This window comes from Podarcis filfolensis, assembly GCF_964270895.1.
Source record: "Podarcis filfolensis genome assembly, chromosome: 17".
Taxonomy (NCBI): domain Eukaryota; kingdom Metazoa; phylum Chordata; class Lepidosauria; order Squamata; family Lacertidae; genus Podarcis; species Podarcis filfolensis.
The window spans coordinates 30,026,978-30,053,450 of NC_139621.1; the positions used below are offsets into that span (position 1 = coordinate 30,026,978).

At 43.1% G+C, this 26,473-nt stretch overlaps 1 protein-coding gene across 18 annotated transcripts in view; it reads left to right on the forward strand.

The window, feature by feature from the left end:
- NRG1 (neuregulin 1) overlaps positions 1–26,473 on the forward strand; it is a 503,801-nt gene that overhangs the window by 300,771 nt on the left and 176,557 nt on the right. For 4 of the 18 annotated variants that reach the window (XM_083593300.1, XM_083593321.1, XM_083593299.1 and 1 more), the window contains exon 1: positions 25,326–25,910. The exons of the other annotated variants lie outside the window; for them this stretch is intronic. In XM_083593300.1, coding sequence (XP_083449426.1) covers positions 25,763–25,910 — 148 coding nt within the window. In that variant the 5' untranslated portion in view covers positions 25,326–25,762. Of the gene's footprint in view, positions 1–25,325; positions 25,911–26,473 lie in introns of those variants that run through there. 18 annotated transcript variants of the gene reach the window in all.

Genomic DNA, 26,473 nt, shown 5'->3' on the forward strand with positions numbered 1-26,473 from the left:
ATAATTGCTTCAACTGCTTTTTTTACCCCCACTGACGCGGGTGGCGTTGTGGGTTAAGCCACAGAGCCTAGGACTTGCCAATCAGAAGGTCGGCAGTTCAAATCCCCGTGATGGGGTGAGCTCCCATTGCTCGGTCCCCAGTGGCGTAGCGTGGGGGGTGCAGGGGGGGCCGGCCGCACCGGGCGCAACATCTGGGGTTAGGGCAAATCCATGGGTTAGGGGGCGCAAATCCATGGGTTAGGGGGCGCAAATCCACGGGTTAGGGGGCGCAAATTACTTGCCTTGCCCCGGGTGCTGACAACCCACGCTACGCCACTGTCGGTCCCTGCTCCTGCCAACCTAGCAGTTTGAAAGCACATCAAGTGCAAGTAGATAAATAGGTACTGCTGCAGCGGGAAGGTAAACGGTGTTTCCGTGCGCTGCTCTGGTTCACCAGAAGCGGCTTAGTCATGCTGGCCATATGACCTGGAAGCTGTACACTGGCTCCCTCGGCCAATAAAGCGAGAGGAGCGCTGCAACCCCAGTGTCGGCCACGACTGGACCTAATAGTCAGGGTTCCCTTTACCTTTGCCTTGATGCTCAAATGGTGTCAGTGACCATCCCAATGTTTCTTTCAGTGACTTAAGAAAAGTGACAGTGAGCAACCATGGTCAATCCACAAATATTATTGAAAAGCATTGAACTACTCAGTTATCTGAGGTTCTCCCCTTCCCCCCAGCAGAAGCCTGCCCCCCACAATGTACTATTTAAATAACTTTGATTTCCTAAAAAAACAAAACAAAAAAACCCCAACAATTTTGGTTGCCTCCTCCCCACAAAAACTCCATGTGACCTACTCTGAAAAACTGTTTTACACAGTGAGGGAGGTAATATGTTAAAAGAGGAAGAAGGGGCTGTGTATATATCTTAGTATCCCCCTCATACCGTTTTCATTTTTAGCCACCCCGGGCATGTCCCAAGAGTGGTTGCTGAGGGACATCTCGGGTGAGGACTGTGAAGCACGTATCTGGCCAGGGTAAGAAACCACAAACTTTCTTCACAAGAGCCTCTTGGATTTCAATAGGTCAAAGTAGGCCGTATGCCAAAGCTTGTAACTCCAGTGGAAAGCTGGTCTGGGATTTGGTCTGAGCAACAAAGAGCTTGCTGCTGCTCCCTGCTCCACTCTTGCTGTGTCTTCCCCCACTTTGTCTTGCCAGACCCAACCCAGCCTTGTATGCCTTCTCTTTGGTCCTTGCGGTCAATGACTTGGCAGTTGCTGAGTCAGACAGGCCCTATATTATTGAAAGTGTGCAAGAAACTTTGTACGTGGCACACAAGGGACCAGGTAGTTCCACTCCCCAAGGGCCTGTGAATAGACAATTCATGGCATAATAATTTTTCTAGGATCGCTTTCATTAAAGGTCTAACATGGGGTTCATTGCTTCAGAACAATGACATGCAGGCTGTGTCGTGGAAGCTGTGCACAGAAAGTGTAGTAAAATATGTGATGCCAGGGTGCTCATTCTACCCAGAAAGAATGTCTTAAAGTGTTCAGATAATGGGAAATTAAAGATGTGTATAAAGAGACTCTCACATCTGCTATTTTTGAAATTCAGGGGTAACTCATATAGGGGAAGCCACACAAATTTCCTAGGAGAAAGTACGTGAGCTATAGCAATGACTGGAGCTTGAATATCTTCCTGGGGGTGGGGTGGGGAAGAAGTGTCTATTTAGTTCACTTACCTCCCTAAAAAACAGAGACATGTAATTTTCCCGCTTTGCATTATTACCCTGGAAGCACAAACCCTGCAATAATGACTCACACACAATTTTCACCATTTCCTATAAAATGGGAAACCACAATATATAAACTGAGGTTGTTTGTAAGCCACATGTTCTGTACAAACAAGATTGTACCAATGTGAAGGCAGCCGCAAAAATGATATAGTTTGCAATGGAATTTAGCAGGCTAGAAGCAATAAGCAGGAACATATTCCGAAGATGACCAAGGTGTGAGAAACCAGGTATTCACCATGTACACAAACTGGGAGGCATATGCCAGTAAACGTCCTGCTCCAGGAAAGACAAGCCCCACCCCACCCACCAAAAAATCCTGCCAAACTGTGCTTCCCTTAGCAGTGACCCATTCCACCTTAGGGATCCCTGATTCATATTTTGAGACACAGAGGCCTAGGTGTTCTCCAGACCTAGAGTTTTCCCGTCTCACCTTCAAGTCACCCCAGAGAGGCAGTAACCCATCAGTCACCCATGAGAGCAGCTGCAAATTTATTGCCACTCCTCCAGAAAAAGCACTGATGCAACAATAAGATGCCAAACAGCAAGGAAGTTTAGCAATCCGCTCTTGAAAGGAAAAGAAAGAGGAAGGAGTAGGTGGGAATATCAGTAAGTGAAACATGGGAGCAGCTGGGCCCTCGTTTTGGTCAACGTATTATCCAAACTGTTTGCAAAGTCAGATTATAAAGATAACAAAGTGGAATTCAGTCATCCTCCGTATACATCTAACGTCCACAGGCTGGAGCTACTGCTCAAGAATGAGTGTGTGCCGCTCTTTAGCAGCTAATTGAACATGGAGTGGTACAGGCGGAGCAGCTGTCTCAACTTGTGACATTGTTTTGAGTTAGTGCAAGAAATCTGAGCACCAATCATCTCTGAACACTAGAACTGCATGGCATGAATATAAAACGAACCCGCTTCCAATGTGGACAGGCTTGAATAGGAATCCTCTTTTAAGGAATATTTGTTGATTAAAAATATGAATTATTCAACAATCTTGCAAGAGTGACTCACTCTAAATCCACAATTAAAGGCAACTGAAAGAGTTCCATTGGTTTCCATGGTAAAATGGCACAGATTGTTTGTTTGTTTGTTTGTTTGTTTGTTTGTTTATAGGTCACTTCTAAAGGTATGGTACTAACATAGAGAGAGAGGGTGGGGGAGAGAGAGAGAGAGAGAGGAATATATGTCTTCCTAGTTAACCACTGCGAGAACAGAACGTTGAACTGGAAGGGCATTTGTTGTTATCCAGCAGGGTGCTCACGTTCTCTTGAGGCTGCTTCCAGCACTGTCTGGAACCAACAGCTTCTCTCTTTGTGCCATTATATTTGGCCATAACCAGCCTGGACAACTTATTACCTGTGGAGTACCTACCATGTTAGGGATGCAGGTGGCGCTGTGGGTTAAACCACAGAGCCTAGGACTTGCCAATTGGAAGGTCAGCGGTTCGAATCCCCGCAACGGGGTGAGCTTCCATTCCTCGGTTCCTGCTCCTGCCAACCTAGCAGTTCGGAAGCACATCAAAGTGCAAGTAGATAAATAGGTACCGCTCCAGCGGGAAGGTAAACGGCATTTCCGTGCGCTGCTCTGGTTCGCCAGAAGCGGCTTAGTCATGCTGGCCACATGACCCGGAAGCTGTACGCCGGCTCCCTCGGCCAATAAAGCCAGATGAGCGCCGCAACCCCAGAGTCGGCCACAACGGGACCTAATGGTCAGGGGTCCCTTTACCTTTACCTTTACCTACCATGTTGTAGTAGCAGGCCAGCTGCTTGAAATCTGTCTTGTTTTAGCAGTCTCAGGCAGACAGAAAAAAATAGGGATGCAGCCAATAGGCTGCCAAATATGACTTAGTAGACTGTGTTCAGCTCCTGGATCGCAAGTAGTACAGGCCAGAGTTACAGAAATTCTTGCCATTTTAGCTACACCACTTCACTCCTCGCCTTAACTTAAAGCATTTTTACAAGTGACACCAGGAATGGTGGTCAGTCTGGTATATATCACATGACCGCCGTTAAGAGTAAAGAAAGCAGATGATTCACATTAAAATCAAATGTCCATTCCAGGCTGTGTAGCTTTATAAATTTGATTTGCAAATACAGAAAATGCAAAAATGAGGACCCCAGTGAGGAGTTTTGCTGTTTACTGATTTTTCAAATATTTTGTTTGGTAAAAGGGCCCCTAAATCTGCTTCAGAAGTTTGCTTTAAGTAAAAGTGTTGCTGTGCACCAAGAAAGCTTGCTTCAAACTGAGCAATTCCCAACTCTCCCTAGCCAAGGTACTGCATGTTGTACTGTTCACATGGTCTGTGGTCACACTCATACCTCACTGGGGAAAGAGCAAATGCCAAGTCAAAGAGAAAAGGGTTAATGCTGTGTACACCTGATGCCTTTAAAGCACATTTGCAGCACACTCTTTCTCAAAGAATTCTGGGTGTTAATTCCCAGCAACTCTTAAACTTCAGTGCTCAGAATTCTTTGGGGGAAAGACTGTGCCTTGAATGTGCTCTAAAGGTATACTGTGTACACTGCTTAATTCAACAGTATTGATTTCCTTCTGGCAGAAGGGTGAATGGATGTTAGCAATAGCTGGACGAGGCATGTCCAGCTCCAAATATTTGTAGAAACCACTGGCACTAACAGCCATTACAAGTACCCAAAACATTTGTAGACAAAGGGATCTCCCTTAGAGCCTATATTGGGATGGTTATGCCGTGGCTCTCTTCCTATCTTTTCACTCCCATTAGTCCTGGTTTTACCCATAGGTTGTGCAGGTAAATAAATGAAAAGCTTTACAGAGGTACAGAGTTAATAGTGACAAAGTTCTGTTACTAGGCTCAACCCTATTTTTCTGGCTTAGAATTAAAGTTGTGCAGAATAACTTTAAGCAGTGCGTTTGTGAGTAAACATGACTCTGCAATGATTAACTTAATTTTCTTATTATCATTAGTTGACTTAATTCATTGGAAGTGAGGGCTACTTCACACAGGCTTTTTTTAGGCACACACCAAAGTATAGCCTTGAAAATATAAAGTGTGAATGAAAGAAACAGGCTTTCCATCATGTGTCTCACACAGGTATACTTGTTAGGGACCTGAATTGCTCTGTAGAGTGTATACTAGGGGCAAACCCAGATTAGTTCCTGTGTAATTTGTAAAATGGCTGTTTACCCAGTCCTGGGGTAGGTGATGGTTGCAGCCCATCATGTAGACCCTGATCCTGGGAGAGCTATGCCGGGCAGGGTGGCTGGCAGTTGGGGGAATCCCCTGGCCGGCTGCTTGGATTGGCGGACTTTCCCACCTACTAGTTACTTGAATTTTGGGCTTCTCAGAGGAAAGCCTTGCCTTGCCCTCTGCTGTACATTGTAAAGGCCTTTGGCTGTGCACAATAGATATAGATTGATAGATGATAGATAGATAGATAGATGATAGATAGATAGATATAGATAGATAGATGATAGATAGATAGATAGATAGATGATAGATAGATAGATAGATAGATAGATAGATGATAGATAGATAGATAGATAGATAGATAGATAGATATAGATAGATAGATAGATATAGATGATAGATGATAGATAGATAGATAGATAGATGATAGAGATAGATAGATATAGATAGATAGATAGATAGATAGATAGATAGATAGATAGATAGATGATGATAGATTAAATTTTGGGCCAAGCCAAGTGGGCGGGGCTTGGTTGGGAGCGAACAGGAGTGGAGCAGTCTTCACTCTAGTCCTCTCCTGGCCAATAAAAGCTGGCTGCGGCTGACCGTAGGACCGCAGTCGGCCGAAGAAAACATCCTTAGAAGATGACTTCTAAAAGCGTATTATTGGTACCTAAAATTTTTAGAAGTCGTCTTTTTCCTGGCTTATGGTCACACGTCAGCCAAAGATAAGTTATACCTAAATGTAGTCACTGAACAACCTGATACTGTAATACAGAACACTGGATTTAATTTCACACTTCACAGAAGGTAAGTTCCCATTTTTTTCCATTCATGTTTCTTTTTTTAACCAAGAGCTTTGTCCAAACTAGAGAATGAAATGTTGCAATAAAAAAGAGTTTTATTTTGTTTGAGGTAATGACATTATGTCAGCCCTGTAACTTAAGAGACCCCCCCAAATCATTCCACTATAAAGCACAGGGGGTGATCTCTCCTGTGGAAACTTTTATTATACCTGCACTGCTGCTCCCAGTTGCCTAAGATGACTCACTGGGTTTCTGGTCTGAGGCAAGAGCCACTGTACTTACCTGGCATCTCAAGGGGCAGAACTAAGTGGAATCTACCTGGTGGGCTGGAATCAAATTAAGGTTGATCTTCAGGGCCAAGGGGAGAGCCAGGGCAGAATCTAGCAAGTCAATTGTGGCCACCCAGAAAATGTTCTGATACTGCAAAAACAACAGCAACAAAATTAAGAAAAAGCAGAAGCAATGGTTGAAATGGGTTTCCATATTTCCCAGCTCAAACCCAAATGCCATATAGGGGGAAATGGTCCCATGTATAAATTGGATTCGCTCAGACAACAGCTTTCTAAATCTCATGCAGTTTATTCCAGAGTAAATGAACCAGGCTATTACTGCTTGGTGCTGACTCAATAAATGAGCAGCTCCCATTTAGCATATAGATGTTGTCTTCTTCTCCATTTGGTTAGCACATTTTACGTTCAAAATGTGCTGGGGAATTTGAAAACCATTTACTAAGAAACCTGCCATATGTCTGCCCTTTGGTTTGCCTTCTGTATATTTCTGTGAAGATTGCCACATCCAGATGTCAGATTAGCTCTAAAGTGTAGTATTCGTTCAGATTTTCATATTGGTTTCTGCCACAATGCAGATTAATTAGTCATTCCAGTCTGACTGGCAACACTACCTGGGCTCTTTAGGATACTAGACCCTCCAGCCTTTAGTTCTTTCTTTCTTGCTTGCTTGCTTGCTTGCTTGCTTGCTTTGGATAACTGACCTGACAGCTGCTTACCATACATCACTTTTTAGGCTTTTGGATGCTGTTGCAGAAAAGCATGATAATTTGTGGCAGATTATCCTTTTTTGCTGTTGCATCATGGCAGCCCTGGTGCAAAAGTATCGAGGATCTAGAAAAGGGATGTAGTGAGTGACTTGGTTGCCCTAGAATCATATGGTGTCAAGAACCAGCAAATTAGCTCTGCAAATATCCATCCTTTAGCATGCACCCATAAGGTGATCTGTTGCTAAACAGCTGTAGTTATAAATCTTCCACCTTTCTGAAGCAAATGCCTGCATGATCCTGAGACCATGCATAGTTGACAAGCTCCTGCTGCCAAAGGAGTGTCTAGATCTGTAAAGCGGGGCTCGTTAAATCACCACAAGCTTCTCTGTTTCAGCTGTTTATGGTTTCTCATTAGGAATGGGTCCATTAACCCTCTGTCAACACATTTGTTGGTGGGATAGCAGCCTGGATTGCCTTAATTGCAATTAAAAAAATATGTACTTTTAGATACAACATTTTAAAAATCTGTGGCGCTCTGAAGTCCCAAATTACATTGCATTAACGCCATAGCTAGATTTTTGAAACTACAATGGAATATCTTCAAATACACTGTGACACTAAAAAGTTTATACAATTTTGATTAAAGAAGTTGTTCAAAATCGGAACTGATCCTGATATTTTAGGGCTAGAGATGCAAGCTTTAATCGTTTAATTGGCAGATTAATTAACTAAAGGTTTAGTTAACTGGAATGGAATTTCAAAATAATGGCAGACCTAATACAATTTTTGAGGCTATTTTGGTTCTGGCATGTTGCTGTCACAGGGAAGAGAAAGGGAAATGTCTTACGTTTCCTTTCTTTTTAGCAATGAGTGATCATTTTTCTTCATTAAGCTTTCAATTATTATACGCTAACCTTTGTTATCTCTAATATTCCATTTATTTAAATTTAATGAATCAGTTGCTCATAAGCCAGCAGATTAACGAACTAGAAAGTATAAAATCATTTATTAGCCATATTTAAAACTAAATTTTAAAAATGGAATAAATGTTCAGAAACTGGCACAGTCATTATTAGTCTGCCTATGTATAGCCACTGAAGTTGCAAAAAACCCCAAAATTTCCTGTTCTTTATAGATTTTGTAGTTTACAAGTCTCATATCCACTTTTGTCAACCTAATGTGAACATTACATGCAATTTTAGCAGTATGTAGTGCTTCCCTATTTGAAAAGTTTTGGCATTAGTCTTTATTTGCTAAATATCCTGGGACGCATGTATCTCAGACATTTCACCACTCTAAGTTCAACTAAAGGTGTAAATATTTAACAGTTTTCACAGAATTCCATTGGGACAACTGACTATTTAAGTTCCTACCTGAGTAATTGCAAACATAAAATGTTAAAAGAAAATGTTAATATGAAACGTTGTTTATACAAGTTTTTCTTGAGGTAACAGACTTTTTGTACAGTTCTAATAGATGTGACTTAAGGCCTTAATAGGGGACACGGGTGGTGCTGTGGGTTAAACCACAGAGCCTAGGACTTGCCGATCAGAAGGTCGGTGGTTTGAATCCCCGTGATGGGGTGAGCTCCTGTTGCTCAGTCAATGCTCCTGCCAACCTAGCAGTTCGAAAGCACGTCAAATTGCAAGTAGATAAATAGGTACCGCTCCGGCAGGAAGGTAAACGGCGTTTCCGTGCACTGCTCTGGTTCGCCAGAAGCGGCTTAGTTATGCTGGCCACATGACCCGGAAGCTGTATGCCGGCTCCCTCGGCCAATAAAGTGAGATGAGTGCTGCAACTCCAGAGTCGGTCACCACTGGACCTAATGGTCAGGGGTCCCTTTATCTTTACCTTTAAGGCCTTGATAATGGATTATGATTATTGTGTTATGATGTTTAGACCAGGGGTCCCCAAACTGTGGTTCATTGACCACCAGTGATCCACGAGTTTCATTCAGGTGGTCCATGGTATGCTGTGGATTTCGGGTTGAAGACAGGAGATGGCATATCTATTGCAATAAATACCCACCTTGATTTTTAATTGTATTTTTAATGCTTCTTTTATTTCTTATGTTGTGTTAAAATTGTAATACAATATATGAGGAATAAAAGGAACAATGTTAATGCAATTAAAAACCATACAGCACCCAACACAGTGCACTACAATTGCTACAAAAGGCAGAAAAAATCACGAAGCTGTTTGATAAGCAATTTTCAAAGTTGTTTGTAATTTTTAAAGTTTGGGAACCATTGAATTTGACTATTAGAATTCTGCTTTTATTATTTGTTATTGTCTGTTTGTATTATTGGGTACTATGGTTCCTTTTTGAAGGCAGAATGGCAGGATATACATGAATAAACATGCCTGTAAATTCTTGAATAATTCATAGCAGATCCATCATGTTTGCTGCCTAAGGATACTATCTGATAAGGTCCTTTATGGCAGTGCTGGATGTTCCCAGAGATGTGTAGCTGCTGCCAAACAAAGAACAACACTAGAAACATGAGGTTTAATTATAGGTAATTCAAAGCATCTTCCATTTGACAGCTGTAACATGCTCACAGGTCTAGTAAACCACTGCTGCATCTTTGGGCTGATCTATACATTCAGAAGAATCACATGATACAGCTTCTCCTGTACTGTACAATATACATATGGGACGCGGGTGGCGCAGCGGTCTAAACTGCTGAGCCTCTTGGGCTTGCCAATTGGAAGGTCGGCAGTTCGAATCCCCACGACGGGGTGAGCTCCCGTTGCTCGGTCCCTGCTCCTGCCAACCTAGCAGTTCAAAAGCACATCAAAGTGCAAGTAGATAAATAGGTACCACTCCAGCGGGAAGGTAAATGGTGTTTCCGTGCGCTGCTCTGGTTTGCCAGAAGCGGCTTAGTCATGCTGGCCACATGACCCGGAAGCTGTACGCCAGCTCCCTCGGCCAATAAAGTGAGATGAGCGCCGCAACCCCAGAGTCGGCCATGACTGGACTTAACAGGGGTCCCTTTACCTTTACAATATACATAGAATGATACTTCACATTGTACACAGTCAGTGCACAAGTGGCACACGACCAGTGTAATAGCACATACTTCAGTGCAGTTCATTTTTTTAAAAAAAAAACACATTTTATTCTTTGAAAAAGCAAACTTTAAAGGTGGCTAGCATGAAACCCCCAGGAGTTACCTGTCTGAAATTGGCAGGATTAACCTCCTCTTGAGGGGATATCATGTCTTCACGTTACGTGCACATATGTGGAATAAACCAAGGAAGCTAGGACCATGTTAGTTTTTCAATGCAAGCCAACGGGGTTTCTGAAGATATTTTTTTTATTGGATATGGATGTCAGGTCAGGCTGTGACCAGATTGCTCCGGATCAGATTGAGGCCAATGTGAATTTTTGAATCCGGTCCTGAATTGCATGAGGGGCTGTGTGCACAGCCGTATTGTCCGAGAACATTAATCACTAACATGTGGGGGAGAACAAGATAGAGTTTGTTCTTAATTCCATTTGGATCGTGTTCACAGATTTACCGTATATTTGGAAAATACATATGTACCATGTCAGGGGAAAAATATTATAACTCCTAGCAAAATGACTGGATTTGATCGCCATTAACAATGTTGTGTGTTCTGCAGAAGACCAGCAACAGAGAATTGTAATGCTTACTACTACTAGAGGAATACTGTGTGAGTAAAAATATTTCCATCACAGTTACACAAGGGTGCAGCTTAGCTTGGTCGAGGCATGCCTTCTATACACTTCTCTTTGCCTACTCAGACAGGATACATTTCCTTTTTGTCATGTTATCTCCCTGGCTTTAACTAAGTCTTTTCCTTTTATAGTCTCAGAGGTTGTTGAGCAGTATTCTTAAATAATACGACAATGGAAACAACCGTATATGGATTCTTAAAAAAAAAAAAAATATCTCTGCTGGTGCACATACATCAGTCTTTTAAAAATGTGCTAACGGTAGCCAGACATAGGCTGCACAGTAATTAATAACAGAATACATTAAAATATGTTCTCAAGAGTTCAAAGGAGGCTACAATCACAGGGGAGGACAATAAACAGCTGTGTAAGGAAAGACAGTATCCTTTATTTCCAGTGTGTTTGGAGATCTATGACTAAGTATATCTTGAGAAAGAATATAAGTCCAAAAATGCAGTTGCCAGGTGGCAAGTGGCCACCATAAATCTTTTTTTCTGGGGACCACCTGATCTTGATTGCTCAGCACAAGTTGAGAGACTTCCCTCCCCTTTTCTGAATTCTTCAAGCATCGCAGAGACCTCAAAAGCAGGAAAGGGCTCTCACTGCAGCATACAAACTTGCGTGCCAGGTTCCCCTTCCTTCAGGACATGAGGAATCACCTAGGAGGCCTTTGCTTCATCACCAAACTCTCTGCAATAACCTCTCAGTTCAGAGGCATCTGTCAGTTTCTTGAGTTTGGGACCAATGTTAATCTCAAGGGTGACACTGTTGGATATCCTGGCTTGGTAGGGATCCAGCCCCCAATTGGCTTCACTACGCTAAGTTCTGCCTCCCAAGTTCAATAAATTGGCTGCCCTGTTCTCATTCACCCAGCTTTGTGGATGATAGAAGGGGAAAATGCTGCTGACAGCTACTGATGAAGTCCATTTATGCTATATATTGTACAGCCAAAGAAGGAATATATACATATATATATATATATATATAGATAGATAGATAGATAGATAGATAGATATAGATAGATAGATAGATAGATATAGATATAGATAGATATAGATATATATAGATATATAGATATATTAAAAACAGTGAAATGATGATGATGATGATGATAGGTACTTGCAGACTAGCTGCATTGTATAGTAGGGCCAATGCATTACATAGCTTTGCATTCTCATTACAACTCCATATTTCAAGAAACAGTTTAGACAAATACACAGCTTAGCAGGTCTCATGTAAATCCAGCAGAATTGAAATAGAGTATTTAATAACAAACTGGATGATGGCCCCAGATGATGCTCTACCACGTATACCATAGTGCATATGTTTTGAAAGGTGTGTTCATTGACATAACATTGTAGATGTCCTAGAAATATAACTGTTTGAGGTTCCCTGCCTGTCTTCATTTCTTCAAAGATATATATTTGCTTCCCATAATACATGAAGTGACCCTAACTGGAACCACCTGACACCAGTGTTGTCAGTAAGGAGGCATCTGATGATGATGCTGAGGTCACATTACTGTGTTTCTAAGTTAGCTATCTGTATTGACTCACAGACTAAATCAAAGGCAATATTAAAATAACATTAATATTAACAAAGGCAATGTAATAACATTTTGCATAGCACTTTGCAAGTGCTCAAGCCCTCTTGCATACATTATCTAGTTGTGATACTTATAATAACCCTATCAAATAAATCAGTATTATATTATCCCCCATATTGCACACTGGGAAACCGAGGCTGACAGAAAGACTTTTCTATGACCACCTACTGAGTTAATAGTAAGAGAAAGATTCAGACTGGAGACATCCAGACTTCGTGTGTAGCTCAGCCATGTAGACACTACGTTACACCATCTGTAAATGGGCAACTGGCAGTACAGTGGTACCTCGGGTTACATATGCTTCAGGTTACATACACTTCAGGTTACAGGCTCCGCTAACCCAGAAATATTACCTCGGGTTAAGAACGTTGCTTCAGGATAAGAACAGAAATCGCGCGGCAGCGGCACGGCAGCAGCGAGAGGCCCCATTAGCTAAAGTGGTGCTTTAGGTTAAGAACAGTTTCAGGTTAAGAACGGACCTCTAGAACGAATTAAGTATATAACCAGAGGTACCACTGTATTAGGCATTAATTTAGGCCCTGGCAGCTTCCCATCATGTCCTCAACATACCCTCCAAGTCCAAACCCAGCAATCCAGGGCCGGATATAAGTTTGATGAGGGCCTAAGCTACTGAAAGTAATGGGGCCCTTTATATGGCCAGCTGTCCTTTGTCAATAACAAATTGTCACTTTTTTGTGTGTTGAATATATGCTATATGGTAATTTACGGACCTAATAGGTATCTAAAGCCATTTGCGCATACAGAATGTAGGCACCCTATATATAGAAATGAGCAAACCAGTGATATTTTAGGGAGCAGGCTAGCAGGCAGGGCCCATTACTTACTTCATAGGAGCCTACACAACACAAAACACTGTTGCTGTGTGTAGGTTTTATTTTATTTGTTTTTTTATCTTATATTTTGGAAATGTACATCCAGGTTTTTTTCCCCTTTACATTTTTTGGGGGGCCCCAACAGAGTGGGGCCCTAAGCTATAGCTTGTTTAGTTTATACGTAAATCCGGCACTACAGCAATCTGTTCCACGCACCTTGGGCATGACTCAAGAAAGGCACAAGCAAATCACTCTTGAACTCTGCCCCCCCCCCCCCGTGAATTGTAACAGGAGCTTGGGCAGGAGCAGAGCCTTCGTCTCACTATGTACCTCAGTCTCTCACCCCAAGAAACAGGCAAACATTTCAAACCCCCTTCCCCTATGAGGCAGTTAGCACAGCTAATGCCACTGACCCCATCCACCCTTGGGTCAATTAAAAATGCATTGTTATCCCTCAGCCTCCTGCTTACAAACCATTGTTAATTGGTGATATATGAACTGAGTGATTTCAGATGAGCCCTTGAATCCTTTTTCTTTTCCAATTTTCAGGATTTTAAAGATAGCCTTACTGGCTAAGCTTAAGCAGAAGCTACACAAATATACATAGTACGTGTTGAACTGTGAAAAAAGTGTGTGTGTGTGTGTGTGTGTGGCAATTCCGTAGAATGGTTATTTGGGGGTTGTCATGACCAAGCTTTTATGGCTTTAATTTAACACATGAGTGGTTTCCTGGGTAAACTTTCACTTTAATCCCCATTTCACGGCATGAAATAATATGATATCCCCACACAGCATATTTCCTATTCGGAGGGAAGCTCAGGCAATTCTCATACGCTTGCATAGCTCAGTTATGAAACTTCTGTGGCAACTCAGTTATACTGCAAAAGAGGAAGAAGAAGTAAACCTGTTGAAATACATTTTTAAACATAGTTGCTGCTGCTGCTGTTGCTGCTTTGAGGAAGGGTGTGGGAAATTTGCACTTGTGAGACTTGTGTCGGTTTTTTAAAGACAGAATGTCAAAATATCCAGCGTGTTCCACATTTAACACACAGGGCAGGTTAACATGCACTGAGTAAGATTCAAATAACAGGGGGTTTTTTCTGGCCAAATTAGATGTTTAAAGAGAAATGCAGCTGCTATTATCTCTTGTCTCTTTACTGTCATTGCACCATGTGTCTCCTCCTCCTTATCTCACATCAGCAGAGTGGTGGAAGTGAACCAACTCATAGGACAACGATGTTCCATCTCATGGAGTTTTTATTAGCTGTGGCAAGAAAGAGTTAAAAAAAAGTTTAAACCCTTGGGAATATGGCCTTAAACGCTTTCAACCTGACTGAAAGGTCATGTCTACATTTATACCTATTTAATGGCCATGGCTTTCCCCAAAGTATCTTGAGAACCATTGTTTGGTGAGGGCGCTACGGCTGTGGGCAGGATTCTCGCATCGCAGGGGGCCAGACTAGATGACTCTTGGGTCCTTCTCAACTCTGCAATTCTATGATTCTGTTAGATATGCCTCCGACACATGGAGTTTCTTTGGAATGAACACTGAGGTCCAGCTCCGAGAGCCTTCTGGCGATTCCCTCACTGTGAGAAGTGTCAAGGGATCAGATGTCAAGGGAATAAACAACTATCTGACTTTTAGAAGACATCTGAAGGCAGCCCTATATTGGGAAGTTTTTAATGTTTAATGCTGTATTGCGTTTTTAATATTCAGTTGGGAGCCGCCCAGAGTGGCTGGGGAAACCCAGCCAGATGGGCGGGGTATAAATAATATATTATTATTATTATTATTATTATTATTATTATTATTATTATTACTACTACTACTACTACAGGTTTTGAGGGGCCCACAGGAAAGGTCATTTCAGTGTCCCTCCTCCCTGAGAGCACCTATTTTCTTCTCTTTATCACTGCAGCCATTGCTCTTTCTCTTGCATCTTCCTCTGGGTCTGGCTTGCAGCACCTCCCACTGTTTGCTCACTTGGACAATGCAAATGAGAAGGTTTCAATAGCAAGGAGCATTAGGTTCCCAAGTATTGGTAGTAATCCTCCATGGGCCTTGCAGGTGTGTCCAATAACACCAGCCCCCGAAACGTAAGTCCTGCACTGTATTATCCCCGATAGGTCCATGTCACAATACGATGTGTAAGGTTAGCACTCTCATGCATCCAGATAATCGCTTATCCAACTGTTTTGGATAGCTTTGTTTAACTATAACATGCTGGGGCAAGCGCTCTCTTTAAAACACAGAAAATTGTTCCCCATAAATCCCTTCCATGATCAGAAATTCTTATGAAGTGTCTTGCTGGGATGTAGCCATTTCCGGCTTGTTAACATAACTAGCGGTTACTGGTTTTAAGACCTTGAGAGCTCAGAAATAATAAATATTAAAACTTTTCTGCCCACATGATGACATTTTCCTGAACTTTAGCAGATCAGGTCCATAAAATTGGTGATAAATCAGATGATGTTAGATCTTTCACATCACTTTGTGTATACAAAAGCAGATATACAAACAGCTCAAAAGTCTGCCACCACCGCAGAAAATACGCTAACAAAACGTCAGTCGCTGCCACAAGTATTACTGCTGCCGAGTCACTAGTTTAAAAGCCTGACCCCCCCTCCCAATGTTCCCTTGGACCAGTGTTTAGATGTTTTATATAATCTGGAACTTTATAAATGTCAATAGAATAAAAGCCACTTTTAGACTGATTCAGCTGAGTAGGTGCAAAAGATTTTTATTAAGCTTGGAATTGTTTAATTGCTGGAAAAACATGGAGCTTAGATACAGAAATACTGTTGTCTTCTGGCCAGACCCTCAACTTCTCATCAATCAATCCTTGACAGATACACCACATCAAGTGGATATGAACATGAGTGTTCCCCACCCCACCATCCTTTTGTACCAGGTTGGGATTGTAAAGCAAAATAAATTTGGTAAATTTGATTCTTTTCATATTAGCTATGTCCATGTTGGCTTACAATCCCAACATAGAGAGATACATGATAACCTGATGGAAAGGCAGAATAAAATCATCCTGGACTTCAATCTAGATGCCAAAAAATTAGAGGCAAACATGGCAATAATTTATTTTCATCTATAAAGAACAAGTCATACAGTTTTGGATGTGATACCCAAGCAGAATAAAACATACGTATATGCATACCTATTATGCACATGGAGAGAGTGCATTATGATCAGTATGATATAAGGATTTACAAAATCAGTACATGGAAAAAATACTGAATTGGAATATGAACTCAGAAGAACTGACCAACAACGATGAAGGATGAAAAATATAATCAACATCGTCCTAACTACATGCTCCCTCTTACTTGTGGAGATAGTTACATAACCCAAAACTCATGACTTCTGTTATCAGCCATGTGTAGTGTGAACAAGCAGCTGTGTATGTAAGTGAATACTCTTCTGCAAAATGGTGATTGCAATAAGAAAAATCCACACCACAGTGTTTTGGCATTTACAAATTGCTAATTGTCCAGTGCTAAAAATATTGGCAATATCTAAAGCAATATCAGTGAAGTTCCACTGGTGCAACAACATTTCTATTTCCTCTTGTTCCCCCATCTTCTCGGGATGACCCCCCAACTCCCGGGAGCTGATTTCAAGGGTGCCCAGGGGGTGGGGCTGCAGGGGAAAGGAGAGGAGGGAAAAGTTCCATTCTACTACTGCAAGTCTTGGGACATTAGATACCACCCCATTAACTGAAGAAGTCTTCCATCAAAGTTCTGGAGAGGCTGAGATCTGTGTATGTTCAGTTGGAAGTATATCCCATTGAATTCAATGGGGCTTTGCGGTTCTAAAGAGACAGAAGTACATTGGACCACACAATTGCATGTGCCTTGGCTTAATAATACAACAACCAGATACAAATGTATCACCCCTTTCCATGATCAAGCACATTTTTTGAATGACCAAAGATATATTTCACTTTATTTGAACTGGCTGGTAATGTGATTTAATTCATAAATTATTATCTAAAGATACATAAAAATCAGTACCTAACGTTCCCTCATTCTAGCATTACCAACAAACAGAATGCAGAATGTATCTCAGTAGCTGGAGACAGCAGAGGCAGTGAACAGGTTTAGTCTTTGCCCCAATGGTATTGCCAACTGCACACTTTTACTGTACAATATCCCATATGAATGAATGATTTCCATTCACCTGTAGGGGTGAAAGTAGGGAACAAAACCAGCCCTTCAATTGTTGGTTGGCTCTGTGATGGCAATCATTTTGGGCAATGCAATGTGTCTTTGTCAGGGTAGTTCACGAAGGAAATCTTAACACTCAAATGATCCTTGAAACATACACTTCTGTGTCATGCTAATGATGGGCATTTTCATCATTTTAAACAGCAGTGAACCTGAGCATTTCTGATTGTTTCGAAAAGAAACAATCTCTTTTAACCCTGCTGTGTAGAGGAAAAAAATCAAACTTGTGGAAAAATTTAACTATGAAAATTCTCACATCTGTTTTAGAATTATATTTATAAAGGCACACATTCAGCCAAACTATCTGCTGCTTACTGAGCACTGACCTCTTAAGGAAATAGAGAGATATTACATCTCATAATATAAATCCCCTTTCCCAGTGCCCCCACTCTGCAAATATTACTTAAGCTCCAATTTGTTTTCTGCTCTTTAGATGATTCTGCATTTTGATAGCTCAGGAAATGATGTCACAGTATTATGCACCCGGAATTCAAACACAACATGAAAGCATTGAAGATTGCAGAACTGAGTCTTATGTCATAATTTCTCTTTTAAAGCATTCTGTAGTCATATCCCCTGTTCCTTGTTGTGTGAGATACTAACATATGAATTGAATTCACAGGATAGCTTCCAATTTGATGGATTCAATTTTTGCAACTGCTTTCTTTTTTCTCACCATGCTGTAAATAATAATATTTCCGCTATTGGTTACCATAGTGAGATACAGTACTGCTAATTAAAGGTAGTAAAGTTTCTTTGGTGTTCAACAACTGATGATTAATATAAAGGTAAAATGTCAGCGAAGCTAATTTGAGGGTTTTAACCTTCTTTACTTGAAAAATGCAATGGCATCTAATGTAACTCTGATTATCCTTTTTCCCCCCATGAGACCACGTTATCAAACTTGCAACTAGGTTGAATATTTTGTTAGTCTTTTAAAAACAAATGGTAGTCTGCAGTTGCCAGATTGTAGAAAAATGACCACTTTTTCTGCCCCAATTCAGTCTACAGCACCACTTTCCTGTTATGTCAAAATCAGGAAACTTCTGTTGCACTACAAACCAGGATCTTATCTGGAAGGTAGCTCAGAATTATCTCAAATGTCTAAACCACTGAGCCTCTTGGGCTTGCCTATCAGAAGGTTGGCAGTTCGAATCCCTGCGATGGGGTGAGCGCCTGTTGCTCTGTCCCAGCTCCTGCCAACCTAGCAGTTCAAAAGCACTCCAGTGCAAGTAGATAAAAAGGTACAGCTGCGGCAGGAAGGTAAACAGAGTTTCCATGTGCTCTGGTTTCCATCACGGTGTCCCATTGAGCCAGAAGCGTTTTAGTCATGCTGGCCACATGACCCAGAAAGCTGTCTGTGGACAAATGCCGGCTCCCTCAACCTGAAAGCAAGATGAGTGCCGCAACCCCATAGTCTCCTTTGACTGGACTTAATCATCCAGGGGTCCTTTACCTATATCATGTTGCCTCATAGCATCCTGATTATCTGACAGTGCAATCCTATGTATATTTAGTCCAACATAAGGCACATTATCTTCAAAAATGTTCAGGAGTAGGAACATTATTAAATTTAAGAAATCATGTATTATATGTAGGATCAGAAATGGAATACCATTATTATAGGTTCAAAATAAAAGCTGCTCTGCTAACTTATTTTAGACCGCTCTTCTGCTAATAGCAAGTTCGCACAACTTGTTTACATTACCCAAATGTTATAGGTCACATTACCGAAATGAGTGATTATCAGACTGTGAGTCAGGACACACTGATGTCCTACGAGTATGAAAGGGGCATGCCTTGAAAAAATAAACTATGTTGGGTGTATACACCATTTGGTACACTCTGAATGTGGAGAACAACAGATTAAATGAGCATTGATACTCCCTTCTCTCTGCCAAAATAGGGATCTGACATCATTCTGTGTGAGACAGTAAGGATGAACCATGCAATGACTGACAGGTACACGGAAATCCCAGAAGCATCATCTTTACCAAGAAAGCACAGTCTTATCTTTGAATTCTAAATAACTGGGTAGAAGAGAGAGCAGGATACAGTGATGCATAACTAATCTATGTATCTGGCAAAGCGGATGTCTGGCTATTGCTTTGTGGGCTAGTCAAAAGAGTATACATATACTGTATTTTTCTGTCTATAAGACTATGCTTTTTGCTAAAAAAGGAGGGGGCAAAAATTGGGTGTCGTCTTATACATGGGTAGTGAATGCCGAAGGGGGACGTGCAATTAATGGCAGCAGCAAGCAGGAGATTGGCAGCAGCGATTGGGCGGGTGATTGGTGGCTGCGGCAAGGCCTGCTGATGATTGGCTGTGACTGTAGCAGTTGGGCAGGCGATTGGTGGCTGCGGCAAGTAGGCAGGTGAGCTTTTGGTGGCAGTGAGCGGGCAGACAATTGGCGGCTGCGGCAAGGTGTACGATCCGCAGTGGCTGTGGCAAGCGATTGGCAGTGGCGGGCAGGCAGGTGAGCGATTGGCGGAAGTGACCTCCTCCACCCCTCTCCACCCCAAAAAGCTAAACAACTTAATTTCTTAATTTTGGGTTAAAAAAAAATAGGGATCGTATTATACATGGGGGCGTCTTATACATGGAAAAATACAGTATATTTCCTTCTAGATAGGTAACTGGGTTAGTCTGCTACAACAAAAACAACTGAGCCCTGTGTCACCTTAAAGATCAACAAATTTGTATGGCATTAACTTCCATGAACTAGAATCCAGTTCATCTATTAATCTTAAAACACACACACTCTACGTGCCCTATGTGTGAAAAGTACGAGAAACACGAGTCCAAGTACTAAAAGATAAAGTCACTCTAGCTTCTTACACATCTTGATTAAAAAAACAACACTTCTTTGTAAATGCAAATGAAGTTCCATGTTAAAGCATGCATCACTCCTCGTTCAGGAATTATCTTAGAAATCTGAAGATGCTGACATCATTACTGTTCCTATGACAACAAGGAACATACAATATGCATGCAATACTGGTCACTTCTTTTCTGAAATCACTTGAAGTTAATCAGATTAAGGTGTCAAATAACTTGTATTGATATCAATATTTTATTCTCTTAGAAGCCAGTCCGCCACCTTCCCTTTCTAAAGGGTGCTATGGCTTTCTTTTCACTGTTTATTTACCTAACTAGGAGATGAAACAAAACTTGAAAAGAGACAACAGTGATGTCAGATTACTGCTAAAAGTGTGTAAACTGCCATAGTTGTAGTCTTTTCAGCTACTGGCTGCCAATATGCTCTCAGACCCAAATCAAATGACTTGGGGCCCAAATACTTGAAGGAGTGACCCTCCTTGCCACATCAAGCCTGAAGATATGCTGAGAGAGTCCTGCTAGTGGTCCTGTTGATGAATGAAGAGTAGTGTGCATGCATTTGTGTGTTTATAATGTATTGCAGGGCCTTCTTGATGGTGGCACCCTGGTTATGAAAGGAGGTGTGATTGGCTTCCTCATTAGATAGTTTTCAATGAAGCCTTGAGACAGATCTCTGCTCAAATCCTTGACGTTACTCATGAGTCTTGTGCATTGTTGCATTTGTTTTATGAGCTGCCATTTTAATTTTTATTACTGGTTATGTGGTTATTGTATTTATTGTTAATTTTCTGACTGCTGCCCTGGGATCTTAATGAATGCATGGTGGCTAATGAATTGAGTAAATAAGTAAATAAACTCTAGGCAAAAACTGAAATACTTGTAAACCTGTGATTGTGGCACCAGATGAGTAGGTATTTTGCATGTCCGCCTAAGAATGGTATTGCTCGCTTTCCACATGATTCTTCTGTAATTGCTAATGTTCACAAAAACTGTACTTCAATCGGATAATACACTAACACAATACAAACAAGTGGGGTACAGAATCTCTTTCAACTACCAACATATAGCCTGGTTCATAGGATGTGTAGCAAGATTAAATCTGTTGCACCTAACAGAAACAGCTCATGCTAACATGGGAGAACTTGCTTTTTTGAGACCTTGGAGTGCGGCCCTGCAAATATTTACATGTGAACTAAACAAATGTCTTTCTTATACAGAGCTCTGGATCTAACCCAATTTGTGGGATGCATGATCAGGATCTACCTGTGTAGATCCTATATAGTTTCTGCTAGCCTGCGGGGCTTCAGGCGATGGGGGCTAATCAGGAAAACAGCATGGGAAGAAAATATTAACCCACCCCCAGCACTACAGCCTCAAGCCAGTTCACACACACCAGAACTCAACCAGCCGATCAGCTTTTATAACAAACAAATCCTAATTTCCTGATCAGAAATATCCTGACTCACATCTAGTTTGCATGCAGCATAGCCTTAGGTAGTAGTTGGTACTACTACTTTTATTCTATCTCACCTAAGTTTTGTGCTAATATTTTTAATTGATTGTAGTTGTTTTTAAGTGTTTAATTTTGTAGTTGTAAATAGTATGGTTGTGGGCTTTTTAAAGCCAGCTAGAGAATAGCAATAATGGGCAGCTATGCAAATTTAATAAATACATTAAATTAAATTACAGTGGTACCTCGGGTTACATACACTTCAGGTTACAGACGCTTCAGGTTACAGACTCCACTAACCCAGAAATAGTGCCTCGGGTTAAGAACTTTGCTTCAGGATGAGAACAGAAATCGCGCAGCGGCGGCAGTGGGAAGCCCCATTACCTAAAGTGGTGCTTCAGGTTAAGAACAGTTTCAGGTTAAGAACGGACCTCCAGAATGAATTAAGTTCTTACCACGAGGTACCACTGTGCTGGGATAGATTGATCCATGAAACAGCTCTGTATAGGACAGTTTTATAAATAACTTTAATCAATAGGATGGTTCTATGAATGAGGCTCAGAATCTTTTCAGAGTATGGTATTTTCCCGTGCTTTATTCATGTTGGACCAGGCTTCCTCAGCCTCAGCCCTCCAGATGTTTTTGGCCTACAACTCCCATAATCCCTAGCTAGCAGGACCAGTGGTCAGGGATGATGGGAACTGTAGTCTCAAAACATCTGGAGGGCCAAGGTTGAGGAAGCCTGTGTTAGACACAGCAAGTGATATAGCACCCTAATACAATAGAAAAAGACAGAGATAACCTTGCTGTAGGGGACAGTTCCCTCCTCCTCAATCCCCAATAATGTGTGCTGAAATTGATGTGTTTACAGAGTAAAGCTAGCTTTCTGTGGTTAGGAATTCAAAATGGAACAGGAGCTGTGGAAAGGACTTATTAAACACCTTGCAGTGTTGCATAGGTAGGTTACTGTGAGAATATCAAAACGTATGAAACAGTTATACTTGTTGGAGCAATTCTGTCATCAATAAAGGTGTACACCCACATGCATCATCAATAGGATTGCACTTTTAAGCTGAAATTCTAGAGACAGGAAGTACCATAAGTATCCCTGTTTTGGTTCAGGATGAAATCCACGGGAGGTGGGGGACAACACTTTTGCCCCCACCCACCCCAGTATGCCTAAAGAAACCTCAGCTGAGATCCATGATGTCACAAAATGGTGCATTCTGGAGACTGTATTAAGCATGACTTAATAAAGTAATAAATAAATAATGATCCACAGGTTCTAAAGCTCCCTTGCTCCCCTGTAACACCCACAAAATTGGCACAATTTTATGCAAGAGAGTGTGTGTTAGGGTGGGGAAAAGAAATTCTACTAAATGCATGGAAATTTCCATGCTGAGGAAAGATAAAGGAAGAGAGAAGATGATGCTGTGTTTAGAGCAACACAAGCATATGAATAAGTTTTTCTAAGTACTACAATGTGCCCTATTGCTCAGTATTGCTATCCTCACATAGCAATCCTCACATAGGGAACCTTGCACGATATAGTAGTCCACCCTAGAGAGCTTGTGGTTAAGAAGGTGAACTTTGAAACAAAAGCATTATCTGATCCACAGCTCACAAAAATATCCAGTTTACACTGGGAAGTGTAATATTGTTACTCTGATTCTGTTTACTGATTGAGGCTTGTTCTAAATAAAATCATGTGAATTGCTGCCTTAGCCAAAAGGCAATAGTAGGTGCAGCTCTTCTGGCCTGATCCAGTTAGGCCTCTAAGATTTCCCATAAAAGACCCAGACTAGATGAAACAACCCTTCTCTGTCTTTAAATTTTGGTCAAGGGCAAAGAAGAGAACTGGACAGCCCTACTGTGCAAGCAGAGGGTGTTCAGACCCTTTCCAGCTCCGCTATTATACCAACACTTTCCCACTTACCCCTGGGGAAACATATGTGCCGGGCAGTAGTGCCAACTTAAATAAACTATTGGGAGGGAGGGAGAGCCGTTAAGTCCCGCCCTACATACCATAAAGAAGGCTGATCGCCAAAGAATTGATGCTTTTGAATTATGGTGCTGGAGGAGACTCTTGAGAGTCCCATGGACTGCAAGAAGATCAAACGTATCCACTCTTAAGGAAATCAGCCCTGAGTGCTCACTGGAAGGACAGGTCCTGAAGCTGAGACTCCAATACTTTGGCCACCTCATGAGAAGAGAAGACTCCCTGGAAAAGACCCTGATGTTGGGAAAGATGGAGGGCACAAGGAGAAGGGGACGACAGAGGACGAGATGGTTGGACAGTGTTCTCGAAGCTACCAGCATGAGTTTGACCAAACTGTGGGAGGCAGTGGAAGACAGGAGTGCCTGGCGTGCTGTGGTCCATGGGGTCAGGAAGAGTCAGACACGACTAAACGACTAAACAACAACAACAACATAATGAATTGCACGATGTGGTGTGCGCACACCATTTGAATGGCAGTGCCTGTCAACTTATGGAGAGGGGCAGCCCCCTCAAATATTTTATTGGGAGTGGACGAAGGGCATAGAAAGCTAAGTGACAGTGGCCACCCTCACACCCATCTCTCTAGCAATACCAGCTAAAGAACAACAAGGCCCTTGGCATAGATTATATTCCAGCAGAACTTCTTAAGACCAACATTGGATGGTGGGCCCCCCTGCTGGCGACAATACTCTTCCACATTGATTCAACAGGCCTATTTCCCAAAGGGTGGACCGAGCAGATAATCATCCCAATTTATAAAAAGGGCCCCACATTGGACCCAGCGAGTTACCAACCTATTAGTCTTTTAGCTATACCTAGCAAATTATATGCAAAACACCTCTATATCAAATTAACTAGTTGGATAGACGCTGAGGCCATCTTGGCAGAGGAGCAAGCTGGATTTAGGCAAGGCAGATCTACCATAGATCACTGTTTTGTCTTAGCACATCTTATTGACAAATACGCCAAGAAAACCCGTGGGGTCTTATATGCAGCCTTCATTGATTTGAAGGCTGCCTTTGATTCAATTTCTCTAGCAATACCCAGTGGGAATATTTTATTTCAAATGAAGAAGCATTTAAAGCCCTAAATGGCCTCGGTCCAGTATACCTGAAGGAGCGTCTCCACCTCCATCGTTCTGCCCGGACACTGAGATCCAGCGCCGAGGGCCTTCTGGCGGTTCCCTCGCTGCGAGAAGCCAAGTTACAGGGAACCAGGCAGAGGGCCTTCTCGGTAGTGGTGCCCACCCTGTGGAACGCCCTCCCACCAGATGTCAAAGAGAAGAACAACTACCAAACTTTTAGAAGACATCTAAAGGCAGCCCTGTTTAGGGAAGCTTTTAATGTTTAATAGGTTATTGCATTTTAGTGTTTTGTTGGAAGCCGCCCCGAGTGGCTGGGGGGACCCAGCCAGATGGGGGGGGTATAAATAATAAATTATGATGATGATGATGATGATGATGATGTCACTGAGACCCCTGCATTCTGACGGGACAGCCAATACACGGGTCTAGTATGGGGGGGGGGAGAACTAGGCCCGTGTCCTGTTAGGTTGTACTAGTTTTTTGTTTACTTCAGAGTGCTTTTTGTGGGGGGAAGGAAGAGAAGAAGAGACCTGGCGAAGAAGCAGCGCCCCCCCCCCATCACTGTTTTAAGAACTGCCTTATCCAGCTGCAACTGAAACCACAAGGTGTTTCCCTCGGCACCAGCCGGAGCGCGTTTCACATCAAGCCCTGCCCGGCGTCGCTTTCCAGGCGCAGCTGAGGCGACCTCTGCCGGGCTCTGCCTGCCTCGGGAAGAGCGGCCCGCCGCTGCCGCCCCTCCCCGCCCGCCCGCCCGCCCACATTCCCACACCCTCCTTGCCCCCAGGGGCTGGACGAGGCTCCTCCTGTCCCCGGCAAGCGGTGCTTGCTTGCGTGCGTGTGGGTGCCTGGGGCGGGCAGAAAGGAATCCCCCCCACGCAACTTTTCCTTCCTCCTTTTCCCTCCCTCGCTCCCCCTCCAAAAAGAAAAAAGGCAAACCCAAAACGCGGAGGGGGGGGGCAGAGTTTGAAACCAAGCGAGAACTCCTTGCGCCGAGTTTCCTCTCTCACAGCAGTCCGAGGGATGGGAGCCAGGGCAGCGGAGTGAGAGCCGCCGAGGCAGCTGCGGGTGCGCAAAGAGGAGCGGAGGAAAGCGCGGGGGGCTCAGCCAGCCCCGAAGCGAAAGCGGAGAAGAGCCGAGAGAGAGAGCGAGGAAACTTCTCCCTTTGCCCCGCCGCTCTCGACTGGAGGATCCCTCGCTCCGTCCGCGCGCCGTTGCCAGAGACCAGCGAAGGTTGCGAAGGCGCAGCGGCAGCAGCGCTGGACATGAGCGAGTCGCGCCGCCGGGCAGCGGGGAAGGAGCGCGGGGCCGCCTCCGCCTCGCCGCCGCTCGAGGGTCCCGCGAAGAAGCGGAGAGGCAAGGGCAGAGGGGGCGCCGGCCGGAGAGGCGCCGCGCGCGAGGAAAGCGGGCCAGGTACGTCTTCCATGGAGGCGAGAGAAGGAGAGGTGAAAGGAGGCTGGGATTGAGCACACAGGTGGCGGCGGCGGCGAGGGGTAGCTGCTCCGTCCCGGGGGGGGGCGGGCTCTGAGGGCTGAACCACACGTTAACTTTCTATCTCTCTCCCCGGTCCCCCCCAAAAACTTTTCTCTTTCCTACTCCACAAGCCCCTCTGGGGGGAAGGAGGCGAGAGAGCTTCTGCTCCCAACTTTTGGGGGAACCCAGTGCTCCCCCCCCCCCGTGAGCGTCCCACACTCTCCTTCGGCCTATTCCTTTCTACCAACATTGCTGGGTCTATGGAGATATTCGGTTCCTCAAGTCATAGTCCGCCTGCAGCTGCGCGCCTGAGTCAGGTGCCCGTCCAGGTGGCGAAGGAAACCAGGCGCGCGAGGTTATCCTCGCTACTTGGCAGAACAAATGCAGGCGAGTAGCTTTAGGGACCTGCCGCACGGATCCCATAGGAAGGGGTCGGCTGTGATAAGGGGCGATGTGTATTTACCCTTTGATACTACTCCTTTTCCTCTTGGGTTGAGAGAGCA